We start from the raw sequence: 27,941 nt of genomic DNA, 5'->3' as shown, positions 1-27,941 counted from the left end.
GGTTCTGCTCTACTGCTAACGTCCCAATGGATGGGGCTGTCACCGCTTCTCTAGGGAGAGTATCCCCATTCCCCAGCCTCTCTGTGCACTGGCAGGACTTTGCCCCTGCCTGTCTTCTCCTTTATTTGCTAAGTGCTGACCACATGCTCACCTCTGCACAGAGGACAGAGCCAGCTAGTCCTTGCCCCAAGGAGCTTACAGTCCAAACCTCCCCCTGCTGCTCCTTGGTCCATCCTGCACCATTCCTCAGCCTCAGCGTCCCTCGGCAGACGTGCCTTCAGACTGCTGAGCCAGTGGGGATCTGACAGCTCTTCCCCTCCCGCTTAAAACAGTAGTGGAGTTTAAGTCCTGGATTAGCCCAGCTCAGAAAGTAGCTTTTGGAGCAGTCATTTGCTGACCAAGCCCCGGATGGCAAGATTCCTGGGAGCAACGTCAGCTGAACGAATCAGAGGAGCCAGCGCAAAGCCCTTGGTATGAGTACTCCTCCACCTCCCACTCCTCCTGCCGCCCCACCCCTCGCTCAGGGAGCGGACAAAGGAGCGCGGACTTGGTGCTGCACTGGAAAAAGTGCCAGCAAGGTGAGTGCCGTCGGGGGATGGGGCAGGACTGGGCAGCCACACAACCTCCTCTTCCCCTAGTTCTGTCTGCACGTGACAGCCAAGGCGCTGGACCGCAGCAGCGACCGAGTGCCCTAGGCATGAGCTGGACTGGAACCCAGCTTGCTCTCCCATTGCTGTAACAGCCCCATTGGCTAACAGCAGGAATTGAGGCTGTCTGGCCGTACTCTCTCTCTTGCCTACAACGACCTCATCTTCACCTGTGGGGACACCTCTGAGCCTCAGGTGTCCGTCTCCCCCTTCCTGGATGAGTTCCAGGGGTGCTTGGGGGGGAAATCTTCCACCTTGGCTAATCGTCCCTGAAACATTGCCCGAACTAGCCTGAGCCCGGACAGGGGGCTGTGTGGGCATTAACGAGACATGGATCAGTCTGGGACACAGCCAAATCCGGCCCTGGTCGCTCCACGGACATGCATGGAGTTTTGCTCTGATTAAGTGCTGACCACACGCTGTACAAAACCCAAATGGCAAAGCAGTCGCTGCCCTGGAGAGGTTACTCAGTAGAAGGCTGATGCAGCTGGACAAGAAGTGATGGGAGGCCCAGAGGGAAGAGTCACCTTAGAGCATTTGAAACCCTAAACCAATCACTTCCCTGTGTCTCTTGGAGGGATCTGACTGAGGTGAGCGTGCTGGCCAGCTGCACTGGGAGGTCATGCCATGCTGAGAGGGCTTGGAGGAAGGTCGGAAACAGGGCCGGCTCTAGGTTTTTTGCCGCCCCAAGCAAAAAAATTTTGGCTGCCCCCCCATCCCAGCCCTGGGCTCTCCCCCTCTCCCTCACCAATGCCCTCCTCCACCCACACCTCCTGCCAGTCTGGAGCTGGCAGGGTTGAGGTAAGCAGCGAGGCTCCAGGGCTGCGCCTGAGCCCAGGATCCCTCCAGCCAGGGCTCCTGCCTCCAGGACTGGCCGGGATCCGGGAGGGCAGAGCCAGGGGACCGCCCCGGCAGGGGGCTGAGGAGCCGGGGCAGGGTAGCCCCAGAGGGAGCAGAGCTCCGGAGAGTGGGATGCAGGCCTCGCATGGCAGCACCCCGCCCTCTATGGTCCCAGTGCTGCTGCTTCTGGCCGCCCTGCCACAGTCCTGGGCGGCTCAGGCCGCTTTGCCCAGCCCCAGCTGTGGTGCTGGGGGGTGGCTGCCCTGCGGCACCTGCAGGCAGCTCCTTGTGCCCCGCAGGGCGGCCCCCAGCCCGAGCGTCTCCCATTCAGAGCCTGCCGGGTCCAGCCACAAGGTGTGGGCGCTGCTCCCTCACGGTGGCCGCAGGGCACCCCCCGCACACAACGCACTGCTGCTGCCAGTGCCGGCTCTAAGCTTTTGCCTACGGAAGAAAAAAAAATGGCCGGAAGGCCGCCCCGAAAATGTGCCGCCTCAAGCACATGCTTGGTTTGCTGGTGCCTAGAGCCAGCCCTGGTCGGAAAACAGGAGTGGAAGAAGGAAAGAAGAGAGGAGATCAGGCAGGCGTTACTGGCTTAGTGACGGGGCTGGGGATGCGTAGGAGGTGAGATGTGAGTCCTAGGTCTGGGAGAATCTGTGCAGGACCTTGAAATCCATGAAGATGGGATGAACTTGCCTCTCTGTGGCTGAACAGACTGCACCAGAAATGCAGCTGGGGAGCAAGCAAGCCAGCTTGTGGCTGTGCAGGTGTGGGTCCGTGTATGTGGGGGCACGGGTGCCTGAGATGGGATGAATGGGGGCGTATGCGAAAACAGGCCATGGGATTGCAGACTGTTTCTCCTTCCCTGTCACCCCATTTCCAGGGGACAGAGGAAACCAGGACCTTTTTTTCTTCGGGGAAGCTGCAGCCAGCTGGAAATTCCACTGGCGTCTGCTCAGCTCAGTAGGGCCAGGAGCAGCCGCAGCATTTGCAGCGGGCAGGGCTGGTTCTCAGTCTCTGTACGAAGAGAGCGCAACAATCAAGGCAGTAGCTCAATAGCAAATCAGTTCCCTGGCTCAGCCCAGTCCAGCCTGGCTAATGACCGGGCCTGTCATTTCATATCCAGCGAGCCAGGGAAGTTCCTTGCCACTAAGCATTCCTGCTGTGAGTGTCCTATAACTAGCCGGGGGAGGCGTTCTTACGGCTGGCATTATCGCTTGCTAGCTGTATCTCCAGTGCCATTTACCCAGCTGCAGCCTGGCGACCTCTGGGTGCTTTCCCCCTGGGCCAAGGACAAAGCTTTTTTAATCTGCCTAGGGAATCTGGACTCATGTTCGTTTGAACGGGGCAGGTGAGTACAGTCCGAATGAGCCAGAGGGGGAACTTGCCCTCCCCCAAGCTGATGATCGCTGCCCTGTGAGTGACCCCAGGCGGGAGCTGGGCAGGACCCAGATCTACAGTGCATTCACCGGCCTCTGAAAAGGCTGGGTGTCTCCCTGGAGGCAGGGCTGCTCCTCTGACCCTGCTCACCCGGAGTGAAATGTAGGCCAGGCCCATTGAGGATACAGATCAGAGTGAGAGGTGGGGGCAGGTCAAAGGTTTATCCAATACACACTCCCACCCTGCTTAATTAACCAGAGTAATGCAGGGAGGTCCCTAGGGTGATAGAGCCCAGGACGCTCCCATTAGCACTGTTTCACCTTCTGACCTCCCTCAGGCTGTGGGCAGGGGAGCGGTCAGCCAGGGTTGACGGTGGGGTTCGCTCAGGCCCACTGTGTTCTTTGGGGCTAAGTGTAGTCAAAGCGCCAGCGCTGGGAGAGAGCTCTCCCAGCGCTGTCCGTACTCCACCTCCCTGTGGGGAATAATGTACAGCGCTGGGAGCCGCGCTCCCAGCGCTGGGGCTTTGACCACACTGGCGCTTTGCAGCGCCGCAATTTGCAGCGCTGGAGAGGGTGTGTTTTCACACCCTGCTGCAGCGCTGCAAATTTGCAAGTGTAGCCATGGCCTAGGATTCAATCTGGCTCCCAGGCAGGATGAATTGTCCTGCACTTGCAGCATTAAGTCCATCGCCATGATCTCTAGTTTCAGATTCTCCACCCTGTGGCTTGGTTTGTCCCATTCCCTTCATGAAGTAGGTGGGAATCTGACCCAGTTCGTCCCACTCATGAAACAAACCTGGGCAAGGAATTGATCAGTTAAACAGGAAGTCTGAGGGGGCTGGGAAAGTGGTGGAGCAGGGAGATCCCCACGGTGCGGTGGCTGGGAGAGTGCAGGTACCTGCTCCTTATCTGCAGATGAGGCATCATTATCCCTCCCAAGTATATGTACATTCCTGGTCAGGTCCTCCATAGCCATTGCATCCTGCTGGGCATCTCTGCTCAACCTTCCCCTGAACTGACTAACCTAATTAGGGGGCTGGAGCACATGACTTATGAGGAGAGGCTGAGGGCACTGGGATTGTTTAGTCTGCAGAAGAGAAGAATGAGGGGAGATTTGATAGCTGCTTTCAACTACCTGAAAGGGGGTTCCAAAGAGGATGGATCTAGACTGTTCTCAGTGGTACCTGATGACAGAACAAGGAGTAATGGTCTCAAGTTGCAGTGGGGGAGGTTTAGGTTGGATATTAGGAAAAACTTTTTCACTCAGAGAGTGGTGAAGCACTGGGATGGGTTACCTAGGGAGGTGGTGGAATCTCCTTCCTTAGAGGTTTTTAAGGTCAGGCTTGACAAAGCCCTGGCTGGGATGATTTAGTTGGGAATTGGTCCTGCTTTGAGCAGGGGGTTGGACTAGATGACCTCCTGAGGTCCCTTCCAACCCTGATATTCTATGATTCTATGAACTGTGCTCACCACGAGGGCATCCGAGTGCCTCCCAGGCCTGAAGTGTTGCTTTTCTTGGAGAGCATTCTCTCTTCTCCCCATCGCAGACGGGCCAGCACTGAAACCCTGAGCTGAACACCCCAAAAGCCTGGGGAAAGTCTGGATTTGAATCAAGCTTTTTGCTGCGATGGCCAGCATGAAAGGAGTGCATTGGGGCCACTTAGTGGTGTATGATACGATAACGGCCTGCTGGGAACAGGAATGAGGCCCATGAACACACTGTGCAAATACACCACCAATCAACCATCCAATGGTAACAACGTCCAGCCCCTAACAATCTGTCAACCAGTGATCTGCAAGCAAAGGTTCTGTAGCCAGCATCCAGTCGCCTGGAACGTTCAGCCCTCGACGTTAACAGCAGATCACGCAGCATTAAGGTGTAATTGCTGATATGTAAGCCCAGAGTAACGACACCATCCCAGATAGAAAGACACAGCCCAGTCCAGGATTTCAGCTGGCTTCAACGCTGGCCTGTCTGAAACAGATTGAAGTAGCATTCACAGTGTGAATTCCTATCGGCACAGGCCAAACACCAAGAGGCTGGTAGTGCTTCCTGTCCAGTAATGTAACTTATTGATGTGCATGTGTTACAGGTCCCGCTCTGTGACGATCAGTGGGAATCGAGGTGTTACATGCAGCCACAGGGATCAGGCAGCTCATGCTTTCAGCTCTGGAGGTTCCTAGTTCAGGCCCTCCCACATCTGTCACAGGAGCAGTTGCGTGGATTGTCTCAGAGAGGCCGGCGTTCTATTATAAGCCATCCAATTGTATTATTATGGCGTAAGGGGTCATATTGCTGCTTAGTCGTATTGTTCTGGGCCATGTTCCCCTGTGCACTATCCTTCCTTTGCTCTCCCTGCCTTAGGTCTGTCATTTCCTTTCCGAAAGTCTGTCTGTGTTTCTCCCCCACCCGCATTCAGCCCACGCCCCTCCCCCATGCAGTGTTCTGAGGATAGCCCGGCTCCCAAGGGGCTCTGGGGTGGAAGGAGTCTGGGACGTTTCTTTCCTCTTGGATTTTTGAAACCTAAACTTGTCAGGCCGTTGTGGCCTTGACCCTGCTACGTGTGGTCTGTGAGTCACACCTCCTGCCATTGTCTTCATTGTCCCCAAGCCAGCCTGAGGCTGGGAGCTTCCTCTCCCAGCTCTGCCCACAGCACGAGGGTTGCTCTGGCTTTGAAGAAGGAAGCCCTCCTCGGTCCTCTCCTCCAAACAATCTCTGCTCCCGCCTGGCCAAGGAAAGGAAGATCCAGCCATTGTGTTTCTGAGACGTGTTATCGACGCTGGCAATCGCCCAGCGGTGACCTGCTCTGGATCACTGTGCTTCCTCACCGGATGCTGCGTGGCAGAGTGTGTGTGCAGGCAGCCCTGACCAGGGCTGATTTCTCCCCCCACTCCCTTGTGGTCCTTGGTTTCAAGCCTGAGTTCTGATGGCTCCCCACAAACCCCAAGGCATCTCCCGGATTGAGTGCCAGTCTCTGCCCAGAACTCAGTTCTGTACTGAGAGTGCATCACCCCTAGACCACAGCCAATGAGCCATAACCTCAGGCTTGGCGTCCAGGAGACAGTTTTGAGGAGCTCTGTGTTCGATGAGCATCTAGTCTAAGTCCCCCTTGCACCTCAGTTAGACAGCCAAGCAACTGGCTCTCCTCTCTGGGAGTGAGAGGAGACATATGGTCACAGGTGTCATCCCTGCCCTGATGTGCCACCCGTGGTCCTCACATCCACCCTGATGCCACCACCATCATCCAAGTCCTTCCTGCAGCAGAACCACTGTCCTCAGCTAGTGTAAACTAAGCAGGCTTGTGCCTGGCTGGAGTTTGGATGGGAGGCCTCCAAGGAAGCCCAGCTAGGGTAGGCATTGCTGGTGGGGCAGTTCAGTAAGTGGTGCTCATCTGTGTCCGCGCTGATCCAATGGCCCAGCACAGAGCTAGGATGTGCTATGCTGCTGCTGGGTGAAAATCAGACAGCATCCCGACCGCTTTGTCATTAAAGAGCCCTGTCTCAGGCTGAGCTGGCCCTTTAAAGCCTACCTTCCCAGCTGAAAGGGGGGGGGGTCACATGGGAGAAGATTGTGACTCAGAGTGAGATCTGTGGGAGTATAAAGGGTGGCCTGAGCTCATAAAGCTATCATAAAGGGAGTAGAGCAGCTTGCCTTAATTCCCAGGCAACAGGCCTGGGGTGTGGGATCGCTGGCAGAGCCACCAGGAGACCCTGGGTTGCGGGAAGGGGCCTGATTTACATGTGGAGTGAAGGTTAAACTGTTTTACTTGGAAAAAGCAGAAGCCAAGTCCTGAAGAAAAGGGACTGGAAGACTGTGTTGGCTGCGAGGTTTCGCAGGCACTAGCTGATGAGTTGGGCCTCTGCCTTACAAGCCCATGCTGGTTTTCTGGAGAGCAGGAATGCTGAATTCCAGCAGCCTGGCTGGATCCCAACTCCTGAGTAAGCTATGCAGATTAGTCTTCACTTCCCCTGTCCTATAAGCTGTTGTATAGTTTTGCTGTGTGCCGTTAATGAGCTAGTGCATTCTGTACCAGAGGTGGCTGCATTTCATTGTTGGGCCTTGGAGCCCTCCACATAGCCTGTAAAATGCTTCAGGATCCTTTTGGCTGAAAGAGGCTGTGTGGTACGTGAACGTAAGATTGTTGTCAGTAGCTGTGGCATCGAAATATCGGGCCATTAGGATGGGTGCTTGCATACCCCGGTGATGAGTGCAGTATAAATGACTAGACAAGTCATCATTTTTGTCATTAGCTGAAATAAGGTCCAGGGCAGATGTAGCCCAATTGCAGAATTAGCAGGTGCTCAGAGCGGGGCCTGGAACAGCTCTCCTCAGAAGAGATTGCAAAGATTGGAATTGTTCCCTTAGAAAGGATGAATAAGAGGGGATGTGATAAAGGTTTGCTTGGTCCTGCCATGGCATGAGACTTCTCAAGGTCCCTTCCAGCCCTGTGTGTCTATGAAAGGCTATAAAACCATGAATAGGATAGAGAAGGGAGACTGGGAACTTCTGTTCTGCCTCATGACACATGAACAAGGGGACAGTCAATGAAACAGAAAGGTGGGAAATCCAAAACTGACCCAAGCTTTCCCCCAATGCGCGATCAGTTTGTCTTGCCCCAGGCAGTTAAGAACTGTCTATATGGATAACCAGGCTAGCCTGTTAACATAACTGACAACAGCAAAACTTCTGGAAGTGATATTAGCCCCCATGGTTTGAGCCAAGCTCTCACTACCAGGGACAAGGAGGTTTCTTGCACCTTTCTCTGAAGCATCTGGTGCTGGCCTCCAGTTCGCTGGGCTAGATAGACCTCGGGCGTGAGCCAGTCTGGCAATCCCTGTGTCCCTAAAAGGAACTCAGCATGATGTCTGTCTGGTGGCCCCTTTGTGAGACAAGCTGAGGGTCTCAGTCCAGTTCCTTGTGGATGTGTGCCCGTTTCACAAACCCACTGCTAGCTGGTCCCCGCGCTGGCAGCCCTAGCAGAGAGGACGAGGGCTGACGCTGTGGTGTGAACTCCCCTCTCACCCCTTCAGAAAAGATTTGGGGGAGGTGACGAAAGCTAAAACTCCGGCACCATGAAGGGTGAATCCTCGCTCGCCCCCACATGGCTGGAATAAACGGGCTGGGCACTGAGTAGGAATCCTTGCCCCAGGCCGTAGTGCAGCAATGGCTCCACTCCATGACAGCTGCTGCTGCCACCTCTCTGGGCTGCCATTGCCCCCTCCTTGCAGGGTGCTGGGCAGTGGATCTGTGTAGCCTGCAGATCCCCCAGTTCCTCCCTGGCCCACTATAAGAGTCCTGGGGGTGGGGGGTGCAGGGAGCCCTCACAGAGCTCTGTACCACAGAGGGCAGGGAATACAGCCTCTCTGCATCCACGTATTGGGTCTTGGTTGACTGAGCCTCACAAAGCTGAGTTAAGTGACTCGCCTGAGGCCACGCACTGAGTCAGTGGCAGAATCCAGCTCTCCAGATTCCTAATGCCCTGCTCTAACCACTAGACATGCTTCCTCCTAGGTGACCACAGCCTGACTCTGTTCCCGCCCTCACACTGAAGTCCGTACGCTTCCCCCATGCAACTGAACAATGTGTTTTGTTGCGTGGCCAGTGTAGCTAAAGGCTGCCCAAGGCCTCCTGTAGTGTGAGACGTTTCCCCATGGTGAGGGCTGGCCCTGACCCTGTGTATTACATGGTACATGGAACATTATAAAGCACTGTATGCTGAGTCTCAGGATGGAATGGGGCATTTTTAGACACCCTCCTGTGCCCCAGGGGCAGCCTGAGACTTCCCCTCCGGGCCATTCCCTTTCCAACCCCCATCCCTGACAGCAGCAGGTAGATGAGCATTGCCTGAGCCCCCTGGGGTGGTGGCATTCTGTGAACTCTCTGGCCATGCTGCAGTCAGCTGAGCTCAGCCTCTGTCAGGTTCTGGTGCCTCACTGGCCACAACTACTGCAGGGCAAGAAGCTCCATTGTAGGGCTGATACTGGCCCCACACAAGCCCAGTAGTCCAGATCTCGCCCCTCCATCTCTGGCTTCACTAGCCGCCAGTCAGCTTGGATGCCTGATGCTGTTTCTAGATCATTCAGAACAGGGCATGAACCCCAAGGAAATCCTGGCTCTGACTGCAGGACTGATCAGCCGCAGGCTCCCCTACCTTTGTATGAGAGGCGAAGGCGAGGGACACCTTGCTTCCAGGCACTGCCATTCCCAATGCTCAGCAGGAGAATCCAAGTCAGCAGGGCAGGGGCAGTGGAGAGGTGCTGCCTGCTAAAGACCAGGGCTGGCATGCTGATGGATTCTCTCTCCGGGGTCTCCTCTCTCAGCAGGGAAAGTTGCTCCTCCCTCCTGGGAGCATGTTCTGTTGGGAGAGATTCTGGTGCCGCTTCTAGCTGAAAACAGAAAGGGAGGAATTCTGCATCTCTCTCTACCATGCATTTAGCAGGGCTGAATACTTGGGCTCTTGGCCTGCATGTGCTGAGCCCCTGCAGTTCTCACTGCTGCCTGGGAGATTGATTTAAATCAAGGTGATTGAAATCAGTGATTTAAATCTAGGGTGACCAGATGTCCCAATTTTATAGGGAAAGTCCCAATTTTCAGTCTTTTTCTTTTACTATTACCCCCAACCCCTGCCCCAATTTTTCACATTTGCTGTCTGGTCACCCTATTTAAATAATGATTTCAATCATCAGGTGGAAAGCCTTGATTTAACTCATTGGTTATAATCAACTTTTCCATTTGCACTTCAGTTACTTCCTAAAGAAACGTGAATTCTCATTGGTTGATGTAATCATTTAAAACATGTTGATTTACAATTAAATAGAGTCTTTACACTAGATATGGTACAACTTTTTGCTACATAGGAGGGAACACAATAACGCTAAACATTTATTTAGGCAGTTTTATAGCTTACTATTTTCAGATTCTTGTTACTTGTACACTTTTAGTATGTTAGGAAATGGTGAATGATATATTGCTTATTTACAACATAATTAGCTTTTGGGTCATGATTTGGGCCAAGCTGCATTAGGATGGTAACTGGAATTGAATTAAACACACAACAGCAAATACAATTTATTTTTATTAAACAAAACAACTTTAAACGTTTTGGCCACATAAACATCTCTTATCAAAGCATGTTTCACATTTACAACTAAACTCCAATAAGTTTTGGCCTTCACGTATTTTGGGTTAAAATCAGATTTCCTTTTAAACAGGTTTATTTTTAAAAAGAAAAGCATTATAATATAAGTAACAAAATCAAAATCATCTGATTTTAAATTTAAAAAATCCAATTTAAAATTTTTTCAATTTTTTTTTAATCCACTGGCTTGGGCCCTATCTGAGAATTAATTGTATCAGTGGCAATAGAAACTCAGGCCTGGGCTCTGTTGGGGTTCTGGCACCAGTAGAGGAGTCCTGGGACAAACCCTAGCGCAGGCATGCTGCACCTCTGTAAAAACCACTTGCACGTGTGGTGTTGCATTGGTGTCGGAAGAGCAGCCCAACCCCTCCTTGGGCAAGCCATTAGGCGATATCTAAGGGGAATCAATTCTCCAGCTCCATCAGTTCTCCAACAGCTGATCCCTGTAGCAGTGGGGCTGAAATTCCACCCTCCCCTTCCTATTCACAGCCCCCACCCAATCAGCCAGGAGCATTCTGAACTACGGAACTCCTTGTCAATTGCAGAGCTCAGAGGGCTTTAAACCTGAGGGTCAGGCTCATTGGACTGATGGGGATACAATCAGTATGGAAAAGTACAAAGAATCCCAAGGCCACACAGCAAGTCAGTGGCAGAACCATTGCTTACTAATCATTATTCATTTGCTATTAAAATAGCACCTTGAGGGCCCCAGCCAAGCTCAGGGCCCTGTTGTGCTATGCACTGTGCAGAGACAATCCCTGTTCTGTAGCGCTCCCGCTGGCTAAGTAGACCCAGGTGCAAGGGGAAGGGACTTGCCCACAGTGCTGCACTGTGGCATCGTTAATGATGTTTTTATGATGGCCCGTATGTTTAGGTGCCCATCCCTGTAGGATTTCAGTCATTTTACAGCAGAGCCAAACAGCTGCCAAGGGATGGGGAGCAGGTGTCCCCCTTCCTCAGCATAGTCACCTCTGCTTCCTTGAGGAATCCCAAGATCAGAGTGCACTAGCCAGGGAATCTAATGCCTGCAGGCTGCAGCTGTTGAAAAGCCTGCTCAAAGAGGTGCCTCTTGCCCAGATGGCAAGGCAGCCAGACCCTGTGCATGGGAGTGCCCTGCAGAGATAGGCTTGTATTGCAGCAGCACTGGCATGTGTGCAAGCAATGTGACAGTGTTTGAACTACTGGGGCCTGGGCTACACTAGGATTTTACCTCGGTATAGCTACATCTCACAGGAGGGTGAAAAATCCACTCCCCTGAGAGGCTGATCTATGCTGACCTAACTCCTGGTGTAGACCACGCTTCCCCTGCCCTAGCTGCCACCTCTTGGGGGAGGTGGGTTACCTGTGCCAATGGGAGAATCCCCTCCCATCGGTGTAGGCAGTGGATACAGTGGTGCAGATGGGCCCGTCATGCACAAACCCCTAACTCCAGTGCATAGTGCTCTTCACCTGGTTTGGCTGACCGGGGCGGGGAGGAGGATTGGCACAGCCTGAGAGAACACACCTCCCCAGCTGCTAACACGCCCACAGTGTCATGTGGATGCAGGCTAATGCTGCTTGAGTGCCACTAGTCCTCTAATCCCTTCCCACAATTTCCCCCCCCCCCCATGCACCCGAAAGGCCAGAGGACTTCTCCCACAATTCCTGGGTGGCTGATGTAGACATTCAGGTTCTAGGACCACACCGTAGTTAAACAGCCCCTTAGCCGGAGTCCCTGGAGTCTGTGTCAGCTGGCCTGCACCAGCTGTGGGGTTTTAACTGCAGTGTGGCCAGACCCTTACTGTTCTCACTCCTTTGATTTGCCACTTCAGTGCCGGGGCTTTGCGAGGCTGGCATCAAAGAGCCATTTTCCACCCTTATGACCACATTTCTTCCTGCCATCCCCCCAGAGCGGCTGCTGCTTGGGCCCCCTGTCCCCTCTGCAACGGGGAAGAGGAGAGGCTCAGGGGCAACAAATAAAATGAGCAACAGTAGTGAAGAGAGGGAGTGTGGGGGGGATGGGTGCTGTTCCAGCACCGTGCAGGAGCAGCAACAGGTGTATCCCCACCATAGTGGCCCTTCTGGGCCAGGACAATGCCTGGAGCACACTAGGCAGGGAGGCTGCCCTGGGTAACAGCAAGAGGGTGGCAGCTAGAGGCACATACTGCATTCTGTCCTGATAGGTTCCCCTGCCCCCCAGAGTAAATTGTACTGATCTTCTCTCATGTGCATATATTATATCCACCTCTACATAGAGTGATGCTTGCATTCCCCCTCCTGGGCCTGGAGCTGCCTCGCCTGTGAGCTGGGTGTGTGTGTGTGCACCCTGCCCTTTCCTGATGGACTAAAACCTGCGTGTGTTCCAGCATCCCGGCCAGGAAGCTGAGAAAGCAGAGCTCAGCCTGCATGCTCCCCACCCCCCCAGGGGTTTGGGCAGAGCAAACCCAGTGCTCATCACAAGGCCAGGGCTGGGGCTGGCCTGAGACTCCTGCCAGTATTCACTGGTTGCTGGAAGCCTTGGGAAAACGCTAGGTGGTAATTGCAGGCTGCTATAAATGGAATGTGCCTGTCTGGGGACAGCGCTGAGCGGTGGGAGGGAGCCCTGCATGACCTGATGCCCCAAGATGGTCCTTGGTGGCTGCAGGATTGTGTGAGGGGCAGGTGGAGCAGAGCCCTGACCCTCCACAGCCTAGGACTGCGCCTGAACCACAGCCCTGTGGTTGAGGGAGAACTGGTGTGTTTCGCATGCCACCTCCAGGGGATGAAATAAAGGGGCTGGTGGATACCCTGTGCCAAGGTTCAATCCTGTGTCTCCCGAAGTCAAGGGGAAACTCCCGCTGGGATCGGGATCAGGCTTCAAAATGAAATCCGAATAATAGAGGATAACTGCCCTCCCCTGCAAGAGGGACAATTCACTATTGGTATAAGGGATACGAGTCCAAGAGACTTTCACTTACTTGTGCTAGCCTTGAACGTGGCCCAATGTCTGCAAAAATGCAAAGGATGCAGCCAGTGATATTTAACTCAAAGCAGGTGGGCAGTCGTTGCTAAAAGGGACAGGGCAAAGGAAGCACAGTTACAAAAATGGATCCCCCGTTCCCTCTATACCAGTGGCTCTCACCCTTTCCAGACTACTGGTCCCCTTCCCGGAGACTGATTTCTTTGGTGTATCCCCCAAGTTTCACCTCACTTGAAAACTACTTGCTTGCAAAATCAGACATAAAAATACAAAAGTGTCACAGCACACTACTACCGAACACTGGCTGACTTTCTCATTTTTACCATATCATTATAAAATAAATCAATTGGAGTATAAATATTGTGCCTACATTTCAGTGTATATATAGAGCAGTATACACAAGCCATTGTCTGTATGAAATTGTAGTTTGTACTGATTTTGCTAGTGCTTTTTAAGTAGCCTGTTGTAAAACCAGGCAAATATCTAGATGAGTTGATGTACCCCCTGGAAGGCCTCCGAGTACCCCCAGGGGTACATGTACTCCTGGTTGAGGACCACTGCTCTATACTATCCCAGGACTTAATTCAAAGGCAGCTCCAAGCCAATGCTAGTTTGCCTTGGTATTGTTGGATATAAATCCTTCTTACAGTGCACAAGGCTTAGGAAAGCCATTTTTCTCTCTACTGCCCTTGTTCTGTCTTTTTTGCCCCTACTGTCTACTGTACCAGTCTTTTAAAGCAATTTGTGGAAGTCCCTGCTGCAGGATGTTATTGAGGCGAACAGTACCCAGGATCAGAGAGGGACTAGGCACTTAGAGGAATAAAAGGAGCAACCATTGTTACACTAGCTAGGGGGGAAATTCCAAGGCTCCAAGGCTATGCACCTTGCTCAGAAGCATCAGAGGCAGGATACCAGGCTTCACTGTTCCTTCTGGAGCAGCAGTGCCTATGGCCGTGGCACTGTGTTAGTGCAGCAGGTCAGGACTGAGGGGCATGAGCAGGGCGTTGTGGCAGCTCAGGGTTGTGCGGTTAAGGGGTACAGTTAAGTTAGCTTCCATGGTATCTGTCCGGGATAGTCTGCCCCTAGCTTGGCATTTGCTTTGCTAGGGGCTCCTTCAGTTCTGGAAACAGAATGTCAAAGATCACTTTCAACTAAAGTTGGCTCACCGATTAATCCCCTCCCCTCACGGTCCCTATGCTGGAACACGCCTCCCTGGTGGGCTTCCCCACACAGCAATGTCCACTCCATGCCAACCAGGCACTCTGAGCTTCTCCACACAGCCAACTGGGCATGCAGCAGTGAGTGCTTCTGCGCCCCTCTCCCCAGGACGTGTCAACTAGGGGCCCGGCAGCAGGCGCTGCCTCCCGCAGCAGTGCCCTGCCCATATCAACAAGGACTCCAGCAGAGGCATCCTTCTCCCAGCAGTATCCTGTCAACGCAGGCCTAGCAGGTTCTCCTCCACTCCACCCTAGGATAGAAACCAAGGAAGGACTCCCCCGTACGAGGGATAACGGCCCCAAGCTATAAACCTCTGCCCACATATACTCTTGGAGGGAACTTGTCCCAGGGAGAGTTTATACAGACTGAGGGGGGGAGTGGGTGTCCGGTGGATGGAAACGAGCTGCAGATGATGAATCCAAGGTTAAATTAAACACTCCCGACAGCTTTGTGTAATCAACTGTCCAGAACGGCAAGTGTGTTCTCACTCTGTTTGGAGCGGGGTGCGCTGGTGGGTGCAGGCAGCCGGGCAAGGGCACTTCTGCATGTCTGGCTTCAGAACCAGGACTGCGGCAGGGAAGACGCATCCGGATAGTGTCAGTGGGAGCCGGGCCAGTATTTATGGGTTCTGGAATCAGGGGGGTGGGGCAAGATTTTGGTGAATTTTCTCTCTCATAAAAAAGGACCAGTGTCCCTGGGCAGAGCCGGTCATGATCCCAGGATGAGCCATACATGCCCTCTGCCTCACCTGCAGCTCCTCCACTTCTGTGCCAATACTCCCCTGCCTGACCAGCAGCACTTCTGCCCCCTCCACCCCACAGCTCTCCAGATGCACCTCAGTCTAGACCTGCAGCACACCCTCCCCCTATGTTTACAGGCCTGGCCACCAACCCCACAGCTATGTCATGGCCCTTTGAACCTGAAAACTAGAGTCCTCTGCAGAACAGCACCAGCTTCCCAGCTCTGCTGCTGTGCCTCACCCTGATGTGGGCTGCAGCTACCAGCTGTTGTCTAGATACCAATCCACCACGAACTGGACTGAAACAAGACAGGCTTTTCACATAGGTAACCAAGCACCCTTCAGATGGTGACAACTTAGTCACTATTGACCTGGGTTGGCTTTGAGCCATTGACTGGAGTTACGCATTCCTGATCCCACTGGCTACGTAGGCTACCAGAGGCAGTGCCTCTCTCGTTGAGCCAAGCTCAGACAGTGCTCTGGGAGCAAAGGATTGCAGGGCTGAGACTCGGTGACTTCGTCTGTGCATCCTGTGGCATCATTCAAGGCACCTCCATTAGAGCCAATCCCTGATTGAGGGATTCGTACCCATCTACAGGAGGAAGATGACCACTATAGGGGAAGGTGTAAACACCACAAAGGGGTTACCCCACAGAATTCCTCCCAAGGGCTGTAATTAGGAGTTATGGATGGAAACTGAGCTAAGGAGTTGTCGACTGAATTTCAGGGAACGTATCCTGGCAGTGAGATCTAGGCTGTGGATCACCTCCCAGAATGGAAGTGTATGTTGTGTTTGAGCCTTCTGAGCTATACGACAGCACCAATAGCAAATACAACACACTCCCTGCTCCATCCCTCTGGCCCAATGGGGCCTGCCATGTGCACTGCACAGCTCAGCAGGTTCTTGATAGTTTCCTAAATGATCCAGAAACAACATTGCAGGAGATTGCTGGCTTGTGTTCCTCTTTGGAGCTAGATGGGCCATGCCCAGGAGGACGGGGTCAACAGCTGGTGCAGCTTCGGGGAGCAGCCAGCGGAGACAGCCAGAAGGGGATTGCACATAGTCTGTGAGTGTTACAGGGTGGTAAAGATCCCTGCAGGGGAAGAGAAGCTTCCTGCTAGATCAGGCTGTGGGTGACTCACTCTTAGGTTGCCTGAGATAGGAGAGCTCAGTGCCTTTAACTCCCTCTCCCCCAGATACCCGCTGCATTGGGCTGGCATTGCACTGCAGCATGGGAGAGCGAGGCGCGAATGGATTAGCCCCAGATCCTGTGCTTAAATCCAGGCTTCATGCTCCTGGGGGGCCTGATGCTGCATTCCTGCTTTCACCTGCAGATGCTCTCCTGAGTCAGCAGGAGCTGGAGCCGGGGGTGCTAACGAAGCATTAGGATGTGCTGCCACACCCCCTCTGCCATTTTGGACGTGCTGAGGATGGACTCCAGGCACTGCAGCGTCTGGATGGGCAAAAATGGAGAAGCTCATCAGGGCTGCAAGAGGGACTTGGATGGTAAGTCTATGCTGCTATTAGACACCTGCGGCTGGCCTGTGCCGGCTGAGTGGGGCTCAGGCTCGCGGGGCTGTTTAATTGAAGTGGCTTGGGCTGCAGCGTGAACGCTGAGACCCTCCCACCTTGCAGGGTACCAGAACCCAGGCTCCAGCCTGAGCCCGAATGTCTACACTGCAATTAAACGGCCCCTGAGCCTAAGGCAGCTGGCATGGGCCTGTCGTGGGTGTCTAATTGCAGTGTAGGCACACCCAGAGAGTCCCCGCAATTCCCTGAGTAAAAGTGAATCATGCACCGAGTCAGGCCTCGCCTGACTGACAGGCCATGAATGACCACTGTCCCACACCTGCTCAGGGCATAAGAAGGAGGCATTCCCAGGCCACACTTCCCCCTACTGTATAGCGCGTCGCTCTGGGGCTGTGCTTACTGGATCTGAATCTGGAGAGGGGCCTCTCTCTGTGTATTCGTTTGAGTGGTATATTAGTGTGCTGCTACTTGCATCTCCATGTACATGTAATGTGTAAGGGGCGGTACCAGTATGCATGGGCACATACTTGTCTGTATATATCTGTGTGCAGAGACACATATCTATGTCTGTGGGCCCAGCCTGTGCCTCTGTAAAAACAGATGAGTGTGCACTTGTCTGCACGTACACGTGTGCTGAAATCTCTCTATGCTCCATGAATTCCACGGAGGTTTTAGTTCCTACGGTGAAGCGTGATGGATTCCCCAGCAGCTGTGGCTGCTCCCTGCTTAATGCAGGGGCTCAGGGCAAGGCAGCTGTCGTCTTTCTCTAAATGAGATGACAAAGACAAAAATAAACAAGTTCCTTTCCCTCCCTGCCCCACTTCCCTCCCCTGCTGCGTTTCCCCTGGTGCTTCCAGGCAAGGGGAACAGCCCTCTGTGCTGTGAGTGTGCACTGGTCGCTGGATGGCATGTACTGTTCGTGTGAGCCTTACGCGTACTTAACATCTCATCCCTTGTGCAAGTGACCTTAAGAGGCAGAAGTGTGATGAACACTGGGCCCAGAGGCCATGTGACAGCAGGGTAGCCAATACATGTACTGTGAAAAAGTGGCCTGTAACCTCCAGTCATTTGGGGTGATACATATGAGTCAGGAAACTGCCTGTGCAGAGTCCTGATGGCGGAGAGAGGGAGGGAGCAGGAGGAAGGGATGAATTCTGCAGCGCTCAAACTGGGGAAATGCTAACAGGGTATAACAGGCACATTCTGTGCAAGCTTTCCTCACACCCACTCTCTGCCAGGGCCCCTCCATCCTGACTGGTAACCCCCTGGTTACTCCAGCACTGTGACCCTCACACAGTCCTGCCAATGCCCCTCAGTCCTGATTGGCAAGATTCTATGCGGTTTCGCAATTATCACCCCTTACGGATTTCTCCCAAAAGTGGCAACACGGAAGCATGCTAAGTTCCAGGAATGTGAAGGAACAGGCTCTGTCTGCTCTCAGCATAACCCCCCAATGCGCCTCCTTTGGTTGAGCTGCTTTAGCTTTTTACCATTTGCCTTTCATACCTGCCTGGTAGGAGAACCCGTCGCTCCCAGGTATGTGGTACTAACGACTGTAGCAGACACAGCTCTGTCCCCCTAATAACTCAGTGCCAGAGAGCCTGGTAGCAGCTCTTGTCCAGGTCAAGGGAACTTTATGACACTTATTTTGACACTTGGGGCCGTGAGCTCTTCCTTTAGTTTTTATTCTTCTATGTTGTGATGTAAAGAGTACCCAGCCCTTCCAGGTTTCAGCTGTTCTGTCAATTTCAGTCCATCTGCTGGGCGGTTGCTTTCTGCTTTCTCCTCCTCCCCTATTCCGTGTACGGAGCTGTGTCCATCAGAACTATGCCGAGTTCTCTGAGAACCCGGTAAATCCCAGCTGCCGCCACTCTCTTGCACTGAAAAGAATTTTCCATCTGTTCCATGGACAGCATCAGTGGGATGAGGGCTTGGCAGGCTGCTCTCCAGGGAGCAGATCTTTGTCTGTCTGGAGGGGACACATACATCTCTGGGAGTTCTGCTCCGAGATTCCATTCTGCTGGCACCATGCCCCTTACGGCTTGTAATGCAAATGGGGAATGACTGTGCCCATTGATGGCCAAGGCGATTAATACCACCCTAGGAGGGGTTAGGGAACTGGCTTCCCTCTAACAAGCGTCTGTTAATCCCATAATTTGGAAGCTATTGTCTGTGGCTGGCGCACTTACCAGCTCTCACTCTCTGTCTCTAACCTTCCATTCTTGAGAAAGGCAGTTATAGTGTTGGCTGGAGGCCTCAGGGTTCCTTGATCCCTCCCCCCTCTGGTTTCAGGCCTGAGTAATGCACAGAGCCTGCACTTGTCTCGCTGGCTGGCAGTGGGCCAAGGGCAGGTGTTAATGCTGATGATTTCAGATCACTTGTCTGCCTTTGACATTGTTGACCGTGGGGTTTTGTTGACTTGCCCGCATGGAGCGAATCCCCACCTTCTAGGACCTGTCCACTCTTTCTCCGGCAGATGAATCCTTCTAGAAGGCAGTGGGTTAAGCTGGCATAGGGAGTTACCACCTGCACCTCCCCTCTACCAGCAAGCGTGGGTCTGGTATGGCCCAAGAGCTGCAGGAAGCCCCCAGGTGCTGAGGAGGTGACAGTCGCTGCAGTGGGAAGAGGTGTCCCAACTGATCAGCGATTACATAAGTAATCAACCAGTGAATATGATGCCTCAGAGTAAACTCTAAGCCAGACAAAATATTGTCACATGAGCCCCAGTAGGGTGGAGAGCCTCTGGGACTGTGGCTCGGGATTCACCCTTCTCTAGCTATCAATGCCACCAGTTCAGATCCTATCTGGTGGCTCGCACTGCTGCCATCTCCACACTGTCCACCCTTGATCTCTCGCCATCGAGAGCCCACTGTTTGGAAGAGCGGTTTCATGAAGGTGGCCTGGCTCCTGCTTCCTTGACCAGCCTGGCAGGTCTTCTCTGTGGGGGGTAAGCCACAAGGCAAACAAAGCCAGATGGCAGCTGTGCCGAGTTTGGACAGACTGAGAGGAAGAGGGCTGGGCTTCTCTCCAGACAAAGCCCAGGGTCAGAAAGGCAAGATAAGTGCGTGGCAGCCACACCTCAAGCTGGACCAGCAACATGGCCTGCTTTCCTGGCTGTTTGCCAGAATCCCCACTCTGATGAACCACTGACCCTGAAAGGCAAGAAAATGTGTGCAGCTGGTACCCTGCTCCTCACACTAGGCTCAGGCCTCTGCCCAGACTACGTCTTCCAGACTCCCTTATTAATTATAGCAACAGCAAGCAGTGCAGTGCTTTGCACTCCAATCCCCTCTTTCAGCATCTTGGAACCTTCTTTACCTTCTGCGTTTGGGACTGAAGTTCTCTCCTTGCAGAGGAATGGAGCTCTTGCTGGTTAGAGTTTGAGCAGAGCCAATTCAGTCATTCTGGAGGACCAGGAGAAGGAATAAATCATGTTTCATCCCATGATTAAAAAAAAACCCATCCTGCAACCTTTTGAGAAGAACTCCATAGCTGAAACGACTGGTGGGAAGAACTTGGCATTTGGCCTGGAAATAGCCCTGACAGAGGAGACGCATCTTTGAGTCTTCTGGTGAGAAATGAGTTTAGAATGACTAAGTTGGGAGCCATTGCATAGCGAATGCTGCATGCCTGGGACATTTGGCACAGAACTTTTCACCCAGCTCTTAGACTGTGTAGCCGGGGAAGCATTCACTGCACAAAGCACGCATGGCCAGCTCAGAGGAAAAGGAAAGTGAGAGGCTGAGGTAAGGACATCAGAGGAACCTCTGGCTTAGGCCACCTGGAGGATATAAGGTGCAAAAGAGTGAGGCAGGGCTGCGGTCTACTCTTTAAGGCTCACAAGAGGTCGTTCTGCTGGGATGGACCATAGGAGCTCCACACCATACAGAGGGCAGCGGAGAGGGATTCCTTCCCGCGACTCTCCTACCACGTTCGGGATGGCATTCTGGTGGTGGTCAGATTAGGGCACTTATGCATTATTGCCAATGTTCTGCAAGTCAACAGAGCTTTCAAGGTGTGGATAGCCGTAACTCTGCCCCCTCTTGTGTGTGCATCACATGGCCATGTAGGAATGTCATCAGTGTCTCTATGCTGCACACTGTGATCAATCAGAACTTCTTGCAGCCTCTGGCTCCAGGAACCCAGGGCGCTTCAACTGCAGAGAAAGGAGAGTCGCTGATGGCAATATAGTTTTGCCATGCAGTAAAGCCATCCATCAGAAGGCAGTGTTGCACCTAGTTACTTAATTCATAATGGTGCCAAGAGGTTTAAATGTCCTAATGTCTAAAGTGTGCTGATACCCTCTGATGGAGGGTGCTGGAGACAAAGTGCCCATGTAGTGTATCAAAGATCCTCTATCCCACCTACATCGCGGAGTGTGACTGATCCCTAGTGCACTGCAGATTCCAGGAGATAGAGATACACACACACACACACACTCACACACATTCCTGAGAGCTTTTTACACTGAAATTCCCTCCGCTGGGAAGAAACTGACACTTGTCACCTGTCTAATAACACATGGTCTCACACTCAGTACAACAAGTCAGAGACCCATGGAGTTTATCCCTCTTTACCACTCACTTCATCAGAGTTGAATCTGTAGGTTAATGCAGCAAAATCAGACGGGGGCTCCAGACCTCGGTGTGCTGGGTTTGAGAGATGGCCATTGCCAGGCATGATGTGCTGTTGCTAGTGCTTTTTACATCAGCCCTGCTCAAGATCATTGGATGCCCTAAGGGATAGGAATTTAAATGTATTCCGTATCTAGAGGAGTGGGGGTTGCTGCAGTGCCCTAACCTCTCAGACCTGGAAACATGGGTTCAAATCAAAACAGAAAATAAATGTGATGGTCCCAATGTCACATTTTTACTATTGAGCAGGGAAAGGGTGGGTTTGTGAGGGGATGCCAGGTCAGGATTGAGGGGCAGTTGCAGAGCGGTGAGGGGAGCTCAGGGCTGACATAGCAGGGGATAGCAGCTCAGGACGGGGCATCAGCAGAGCTGTGTGTGGTAACTTGTAAAGCACTTGCCTGACTCTAGCAAGTGTTACCCACCCATCTTTTTCATGATCCTTCACGTCATGCAGAACAACCTTGTTAAGAGAAGATTGCTGGCTCACAGGGTTTGGATACAGGGACTTTCACCTCTAGGTCACCGAAGCAAATCTGGACACGGTCAGTGGAGACAACATTGGCACTGCTGGCTATTCGGTGGCCTCTGTGAAACGTGTGTGGTCTGTCAGGTTCCTAGTGGTCATGGCCTGACCTCACAAAGGGTCCTTTGCTCGCAGTCTCAGCAGCGAGGCCAAGAACTGAAGGCACTTTCCCTAGAGCTGCTCAGCCTTGACACAAGTGGGGCTGGGGGGAGCTTGCCCTCCAGCATGGATACATCACTATCCAGGGCTATCAAGAAGCCAGTTTCTAGCGCTTGCATTCAACTCACTGAAAACTCTCCTACAAATATATTTCAAAGGGATTTCTCCTGCTGAAAGTTAATCTGCAGTAAACCAAGACCTCCTTGGCCCCAGCACGAGTTGGTGTGGGTGTGCTGCAGCTCTCAGATCAAGGCCCTTAGTTTGCAGGGCTCCTCAGTTCGGCCTAACCCTAAAGCTGGGGCCATCCTGCCACAGGAGTGACCTGCTGCTTTGCTCAGTGACCCAGTTAGATGGATTCACTGATGCCAGCCAGTGCCCTGGGCCAAGGAGGTTACTGGGTCTTACGATCCTGAAGCTGCTCCCTGCCTCAGCTGAGGGAGCCTGCCTCCCCCACCTGACACATCAAAGCTTTGCCAGTATTTTCTTTTAATCCAAAGGAAGCCCACTCCCTGCCCTCCTGCTCTAATTGGAATAAAATAGAACAAACAGGCATGGGGGACTCTGGCAGAGAAAATGTTTTAATGAGCAGTAGGGGGTTCCTGCACCACCTCTGCTTCTTCTCAGAGGCTGTCAGCTGGAATGGCTCTGTAACTGCAGCCTGGATTTGATGGGAGGCTCTCTGGATGATCCCCAGGACTCCTGTACAGTGCTGTGCTCCCACAGCCTCTTGGAAGAGCTGCTCTTTCCTCTGGCACATCCAGGCCTGCCTCTCTCACTCCCTGAGTGGCCTCACTCCAGGGGATAAAATATACCGTTCAGCCAGCCACCTCTGAAAGACACTGGTTGAACGAACCTCAGTAGCGTCCCCTGTGGTTTGAGCCAGGGAAGGAGAGGCCCTGTAGTTTAATAAAAAGTTAAGAAAGAGATCTTGCCTGGTTTTTGCCTTAGGTGGTTCCTCTGCAGCCCTGCCATAGAAGGCCATGGGAATTTTCCTGAGCCAGGAGCACTGGATTTGGCCTGTCTAATCTCCTGGGGATTAGTGAATGGCTGAGAGGCAGATGCACACCCTGCCTTTGGCCCCAGCTGGCCATTCATTCAGCCCCATGTAGGGGCCCTGCACCCGGGTGATCCTGGTGATGAGCTGAAACCCAAGGAAGATTTGTCGGGGGGCGGGGGGGAGCTAATTGAGCTGATGAGAGGAAAATAAACCTGGAGCCCACAGTGTCCTTTGCAGGGTCACATTGCTGACTGTGGCCACATTTTAAGGCAAAGAAGGCTCCCTTGTCCCCAGCCATTTAACCCCATATCAGCCAAACCTGAATGAATCTAGCAGAGATGGGGTTAATCAAAGAAGCTGAGGGTGCAGGAGGCGTGTCTGTATAAAGGCTCCCAATACAAATGATATGTCAGCTCACTTGCACTGGAGTGCGCAATAGCGTAGCCAGGGCTGGGGTGTGTGGGGCCAACCTGATGTGTGTGTATATGGTATCTATCTAAGGGGCTTCTGTCTCCCTGTCACTGCAGTATCAGGGTGCCTCAGTATCTAATTATCCCCACTCCACTCCTGTGCAGTAGAGAAGTGCTAGTAAAGATGGGAACTGAGATCAAGACTAGCGGTATGTCTACCCTGGAGCTAGAGGTGTAATCTCCAACTAGGGTCGCCACCCCAGTGCTAACCCTGGGCGAGTTAGCCCCTAGGATTTCAGATGAGATTGGCCTAGGGGCAGCTAGCCAGTGCTGCTGCTCGCTTCACTGTGACTACGCTGCTGTTTTTAGTGCACTAACTCCATCTGAATGTCTGCACCAGCTGGGAACAACCCCTTCAGCAGTACCACTGTAGACATACCCTGATATGCTCAAGAACACACGGGCGTCTGTGGTGGAGCAGGGATTCAAGATCAGGTCTCCCACAGCCAAGGCTGGCTCTCTAGCCGCTGACCCATCCTTGCTTTCTGCAGTGCAGGCTAGGCCAGCCTTTTCGAAAGAGCTCAGCATGCCAGGGGATGCTCTGGCCCTTTATGTCCTAGTGAATGAGAGCGGATAGGCACAGGCTGGGCTGTGGGTGTGATTACAGCATTCAGTAGTGGTACACTATGCAGGTGCATTGCATGTGATACAGTTCTGTTCTCAACATGACTCGGGAGAGACTGAAACCAAAAGCCATTGTCTACCCGGCTGTTCACTGCATTAAAAGCTCTGGGAAAGAGACTTCCTCACATTATCTGACATCAGAAATCTCCCCCTGGAAAGCGAGGAAATAAGCTTGAGCCTGATGCCAGGAGACGTGAAGGAGGTGGCAAAGCAGCCACACAATACGTGGCAGCCTGCCAGTGAGTTAGACATGAAGACTCACAGCCGATGGGCAAGGGTTTTTGAAGCACATTGTTTCTGTGAAGCCATATCCTGCACAGGCACATGATTAGACTTTATTCGCCATGAGCAATAATTGTGTCCCATGTCATGCAAATAAAATTGTGTCAGCCAGTGCACGTGTATGAGTGAGTGGCACAATGGGTGTGAGTGGGCACAGGATGTCAGCTGGGTCTGGGTGTACAGGGAATGACTGAGGATGGATACAGCACAGTCACATGAGCGTGTGTCCATGCAACCTATTGGTCAGTGTGTTCATCTCTGCCTCCTCTACAGAGGATAGGGATCAGTCACAACCCCTAGCTACAGAGCCAGGCTCTTTAACTCTGTCTGTAGATACTCCTGCTTTTAGTTCTTGAGGTCCTCAGTTGAGTTCCCACTGTGGCAGCCATCACATCTATGGTACTGATACACCACCCTAACACCTTGCTATCCAGGTACTGGTGGGTCCAGGGTCTGTTTTGTTATGAACTGTGGGGATGTTTAGAGAGGCAGCATGACCCAATGGAAAGAGCTCTGGAGTGAAAACCAGGCCACCCCTCACCTCCCCCATCCCCCGAGTGAGTTAAAGAGTGTTCTGTTCCCAGCTCTGCAACCTCAGGCGAGTCACTTTGCCTCAGTTTCCCTAGCTGTGGAGGAGAGGTAATGATACTGTCAAGTCCTGTGAACTCTGTTGAGGAAAGGCACTCAGAACAAAGGCATTTGGGAGAGCAACTGTGGGTCATTTAGGAAACTGAAGAGGAGAACAGGCCTAGCTTTGAGGCCTGGATTCCTGGAACAGAACAAACTGTCTTTCCCCCCCGTCTCTGGTCTGGGGTTCTGTCCTGCCCCTCACAGGAGCTATGTCACAGCAGGTCATTACCCCAGTTAAGCGTGTTCCCTAATACGTGCATGTGGGGAAGGACTGGCTGCATCTTTCCCAAACCTTCTCTTCTCCCTCCCCCACCCTAGTTTAAAAGCATTCCCAGCTCCAGCTGGGATGTGTGGAGCTACTCAGCTGATTCCTCAACTGTCTTTCTTTGCCTCACTCATTTTTTCAGCACCCCAGGTCTGTGCCTGGGATCCCAGGTTTTGTAAAAGCACCGGTCATTCTGCGCTCCCCAGAGAGGTCCTCACTGTAATACCAGCAGGAGTGTGGGATGGGCTGTTTCTAGAGGAAGAGGCAGCTCCCATGGGGCAGTAGCCAAGACTGGCAATAAATCTTCCTTCCCGCTGTAAACAATCCTGGAGAGGGTGTCACAGGAGTACGGATGGAAGCAAGGAGGCCAGGAGCACTCGCCTGCTTTAGTATCCGGCAGTAAGTGCGTCCCGTTGGCTCTTGTCCCTGCTTTCTGTGCAGAGAAGACCATTCCTAGGGAGCTCTGTTGTGGCTCCTGCTCTAATGAGCTCAGCTGTTATTCTTTATTGTGAGGTTGGTGCTGGCAAAAGGAGTACAATGGACAGCCCTGTAACCTGAAGTCCTTTCATGTACAGAACAGGGATGGTTCAGCCACCTCCATGAACAGGACAGGATGTGGCATTTTGGAGAAGGCTTGCAGGCCAGTTTTATATCTTTCCAGGTTCCCTGCTCAACTCTCTTCTTAAGAAAGCAAATCAAATTCAACTCTCTCTTGTCTCCACTGGCTGCAATGAAATTAGAGCTGGGTATTTGACTTAGTGTTTCTAATGGAACTGATAACTCCCGGTCCGCCACATTCCCCCATCTCGAGCTTATGAATAATAACTGTGTTTGTATCTCTGTGATGCTTGCACTAAAGTTAGATCAGTAAGGAAAAGCTACAGACACACTCTCATTTCTTTCTTTAATGGATTGGATAATAGGCCTGTAGGAAAATCTGACAAAGTCTGATCTCTGCTCTAAAGTCCTGTGGGTGAAACTTCAAGGGGCCTAAGGAGTTAGTTAATGGGATTTGGGCCCCTTTGAATGTCCCAGCCTATATTTGTGTGTGTGTGTGTGTGTGTGTGTGTGTGTGTGTGTGTGTGTGTGTGTGTGTGTGTGTGTGTGTGTGTGTGTGTGTGTGTGTGTGTGTGTGTGTGTGTGTGTGTGTGTGTGTGTGTGTGTGTGTGTGTGTGTGTGTAAAACTTTCTGGGCCATAAACAACAAGACTTCTCTGGACACTAAGCTGGCAACAAGGCTATGCTGGCTCCCAGCTCAGCAAAGATTCCATGCTGCTCACTAGCAGCCAGCTAGATCCCAGCCACACACCCATGTAGTGATACAACACCGAAAGATCACAAACTAAGCTTAGTCCTGGCAACAGCCTGAGATTTCTGGCCAACTATATTCTGCCGACTGACAATCCCCCTACAGTTTCCATTGGACATGGTATCTTTTAAGCAATGTGCCAGACTGCTGTGTAGCATTTCTGTATACAGTACCATTAGACCACTGCTGTTCTCCACCCCAGCAGGGGGTCTCATATCAGGGGTGGTTAAATAATCTCTGGGTACATAGTTTTCATTTACATTTGCAAAGTGCTTTGGGATCCTTTTCTATCTATAAACATAAGTGCAAGTAATTATTATTATATTAGTCCATTTTTCAAATGAAAATCTTACAAAAACACAATATTGAAACATCCCTCCCTTACGAAAGGCAGTATTGGTTTTGTCTGCCCAGGCTACCCACTCATCAATAACACAAGTACTGAAATATTTAGAAACCTAAAGAGCACAAGTTAAATGATTCTTTCAGAGAGCACTTTACATTTCCCAGGGTCTGTTTCTTTTCTGCCTGCTACATTGCATGCCCTGAGTTTCTGGGAGTAGAGGCACCGCAGAGAGGAAGGCGTGACAGCTGCTTTAAAGGAGCAGAACTTTGCCCTGGAGAGGGTTTAACTCATTCAGGGGACTTAGTGGTAATTTTTTTGTTTAAACATTAGTGCTGTCAGACAAAATCAAATGGAAAACAAAGAGTTATTTAGTCATTTTTACTTTCTTTTTTGGGGGAGAGGGATCCATCAGAGTAGCCTGTGGTCAGTGGAACAGCCCTCTGAATGGAACAGTCCTTCAGTGAAAATGTGATCTATAAACTAATTTCAGATTGTTAAGATTTATTGGTGGGAAATTAAATGGTCAGCGTAAAGAAGCCATAGAAATTATCAGCACGGAATATACAAAGCCTTATCCTGGTAATAAAATCTGCTGAATCCAAAGTAAGGCATTTATAATGATGACAAATAGGCTTACCAGAGACTTCCCCATCACATAATATGGAACAGGAGTGACAGAGTAATCTCTGTTTGCTCTTCGAGTTAGGAAAGGATAAGTCACAGTCAGAAGCCGTTTTGCAGATGTTGAGGCCAGTTGTGTGCTCAGTTACAGTGGGTTATCCCTGACATACCTCCACTGACTTTGATGGAGTTACCCTGGATCTGTCCCAATGTAAATGGAAACACAATTTCGGTCTCACTGGGAGAAAAAAAATACAAAGATTTTCCAGCCACTAACAGTAGCACTTGAATAACTCTTTGCTACTCACCACCCCAAGGCTCTGCTGACTCTTACAGATGATGAGCTGCTGTCCCTTTACCAGTGTGCTCTCTGCTTACGCTGTTTTCCTGTTTCAAGCTCAACAGCCTCCAGTGCATTAGCCCCTGGCAAAGCAGAAGCACCTGAAATGTACAAGGAGGCTGTAGAGTAGGGGTGGAGTCAAGAGGCAGTGATGTCATCCAAAGACGGCCTCCATTCATAAAAACAGTAGGAGCTGTTACCAGACCATCTGTTCCACTTATTTATGTTTCATTCTCAACCCTTAATCCAGTTCCTTGGCCCGGACAAAATTTGCTGGGAAGAGCTGACATCTAGTGGTAAATGTCTTTATTTAT

The 27,941-nt window shown here is 52.0% G+C and overlaps 1 protein-coding gene across 7 annotated transcripts in view; it reads right to left on the bottom strand.

Annotated features, from left to right (window-relative positions):
• The window catches only part of LOC120409417 (semaphorin-3D-like), a 45,892-nt gene extending 18,181 nt beyond the window's left edge, over nucleotides 1-27,711 (bottom strand). For 5 of the 7 annotated variants that reach the window (XM_039547480.1, XM_039547483.1, XM_039547482.1 and 2 more), the window contains exon 1: nucleotides 9,016-9,352. In XM_039547480.1, the coding sequence (XP_039403414.1) occupies nucleotides 9,016-9,292 (277 nt within the window). In that variant the 5' untranslated portion in view covers nucleotides 9,293-9,352. Of the gene's footprint in view, nucleotides 1-9,015; nucleotides 9,353-12,938; nucleotides 13,029-16,226; nucleotides 16,352-27,303; nucleotides 27,420-27,595 lie in introns of those variants that run through there. The other 2 variants (XM_039547487.1, XM_039547486.1) reach the window with 2 other exon arrangements.
• Nucleotides 27,712-27,941: the final 230 nt, after the last annotated feature.

Source organism: Mauremys reevesii, linkage group 7 (assembly GCF_016161935.1).
Source record: "Mauremys reevesii isolate NIE-2019 linkage group 7, ASM1616193v1, whole genome shotgun sequence".
NCBI classification, from domain to species: Eukaryota; Metazoa; Chordata; order Testudines; family Geoemydidae; genus Mauremys; species Mauremys reevesii.
The sequence above is the reverse complement of the archived record's forward strand: the minus strand, read 5'-3'. Positions and strand labels throughout refer to the sequence as shown.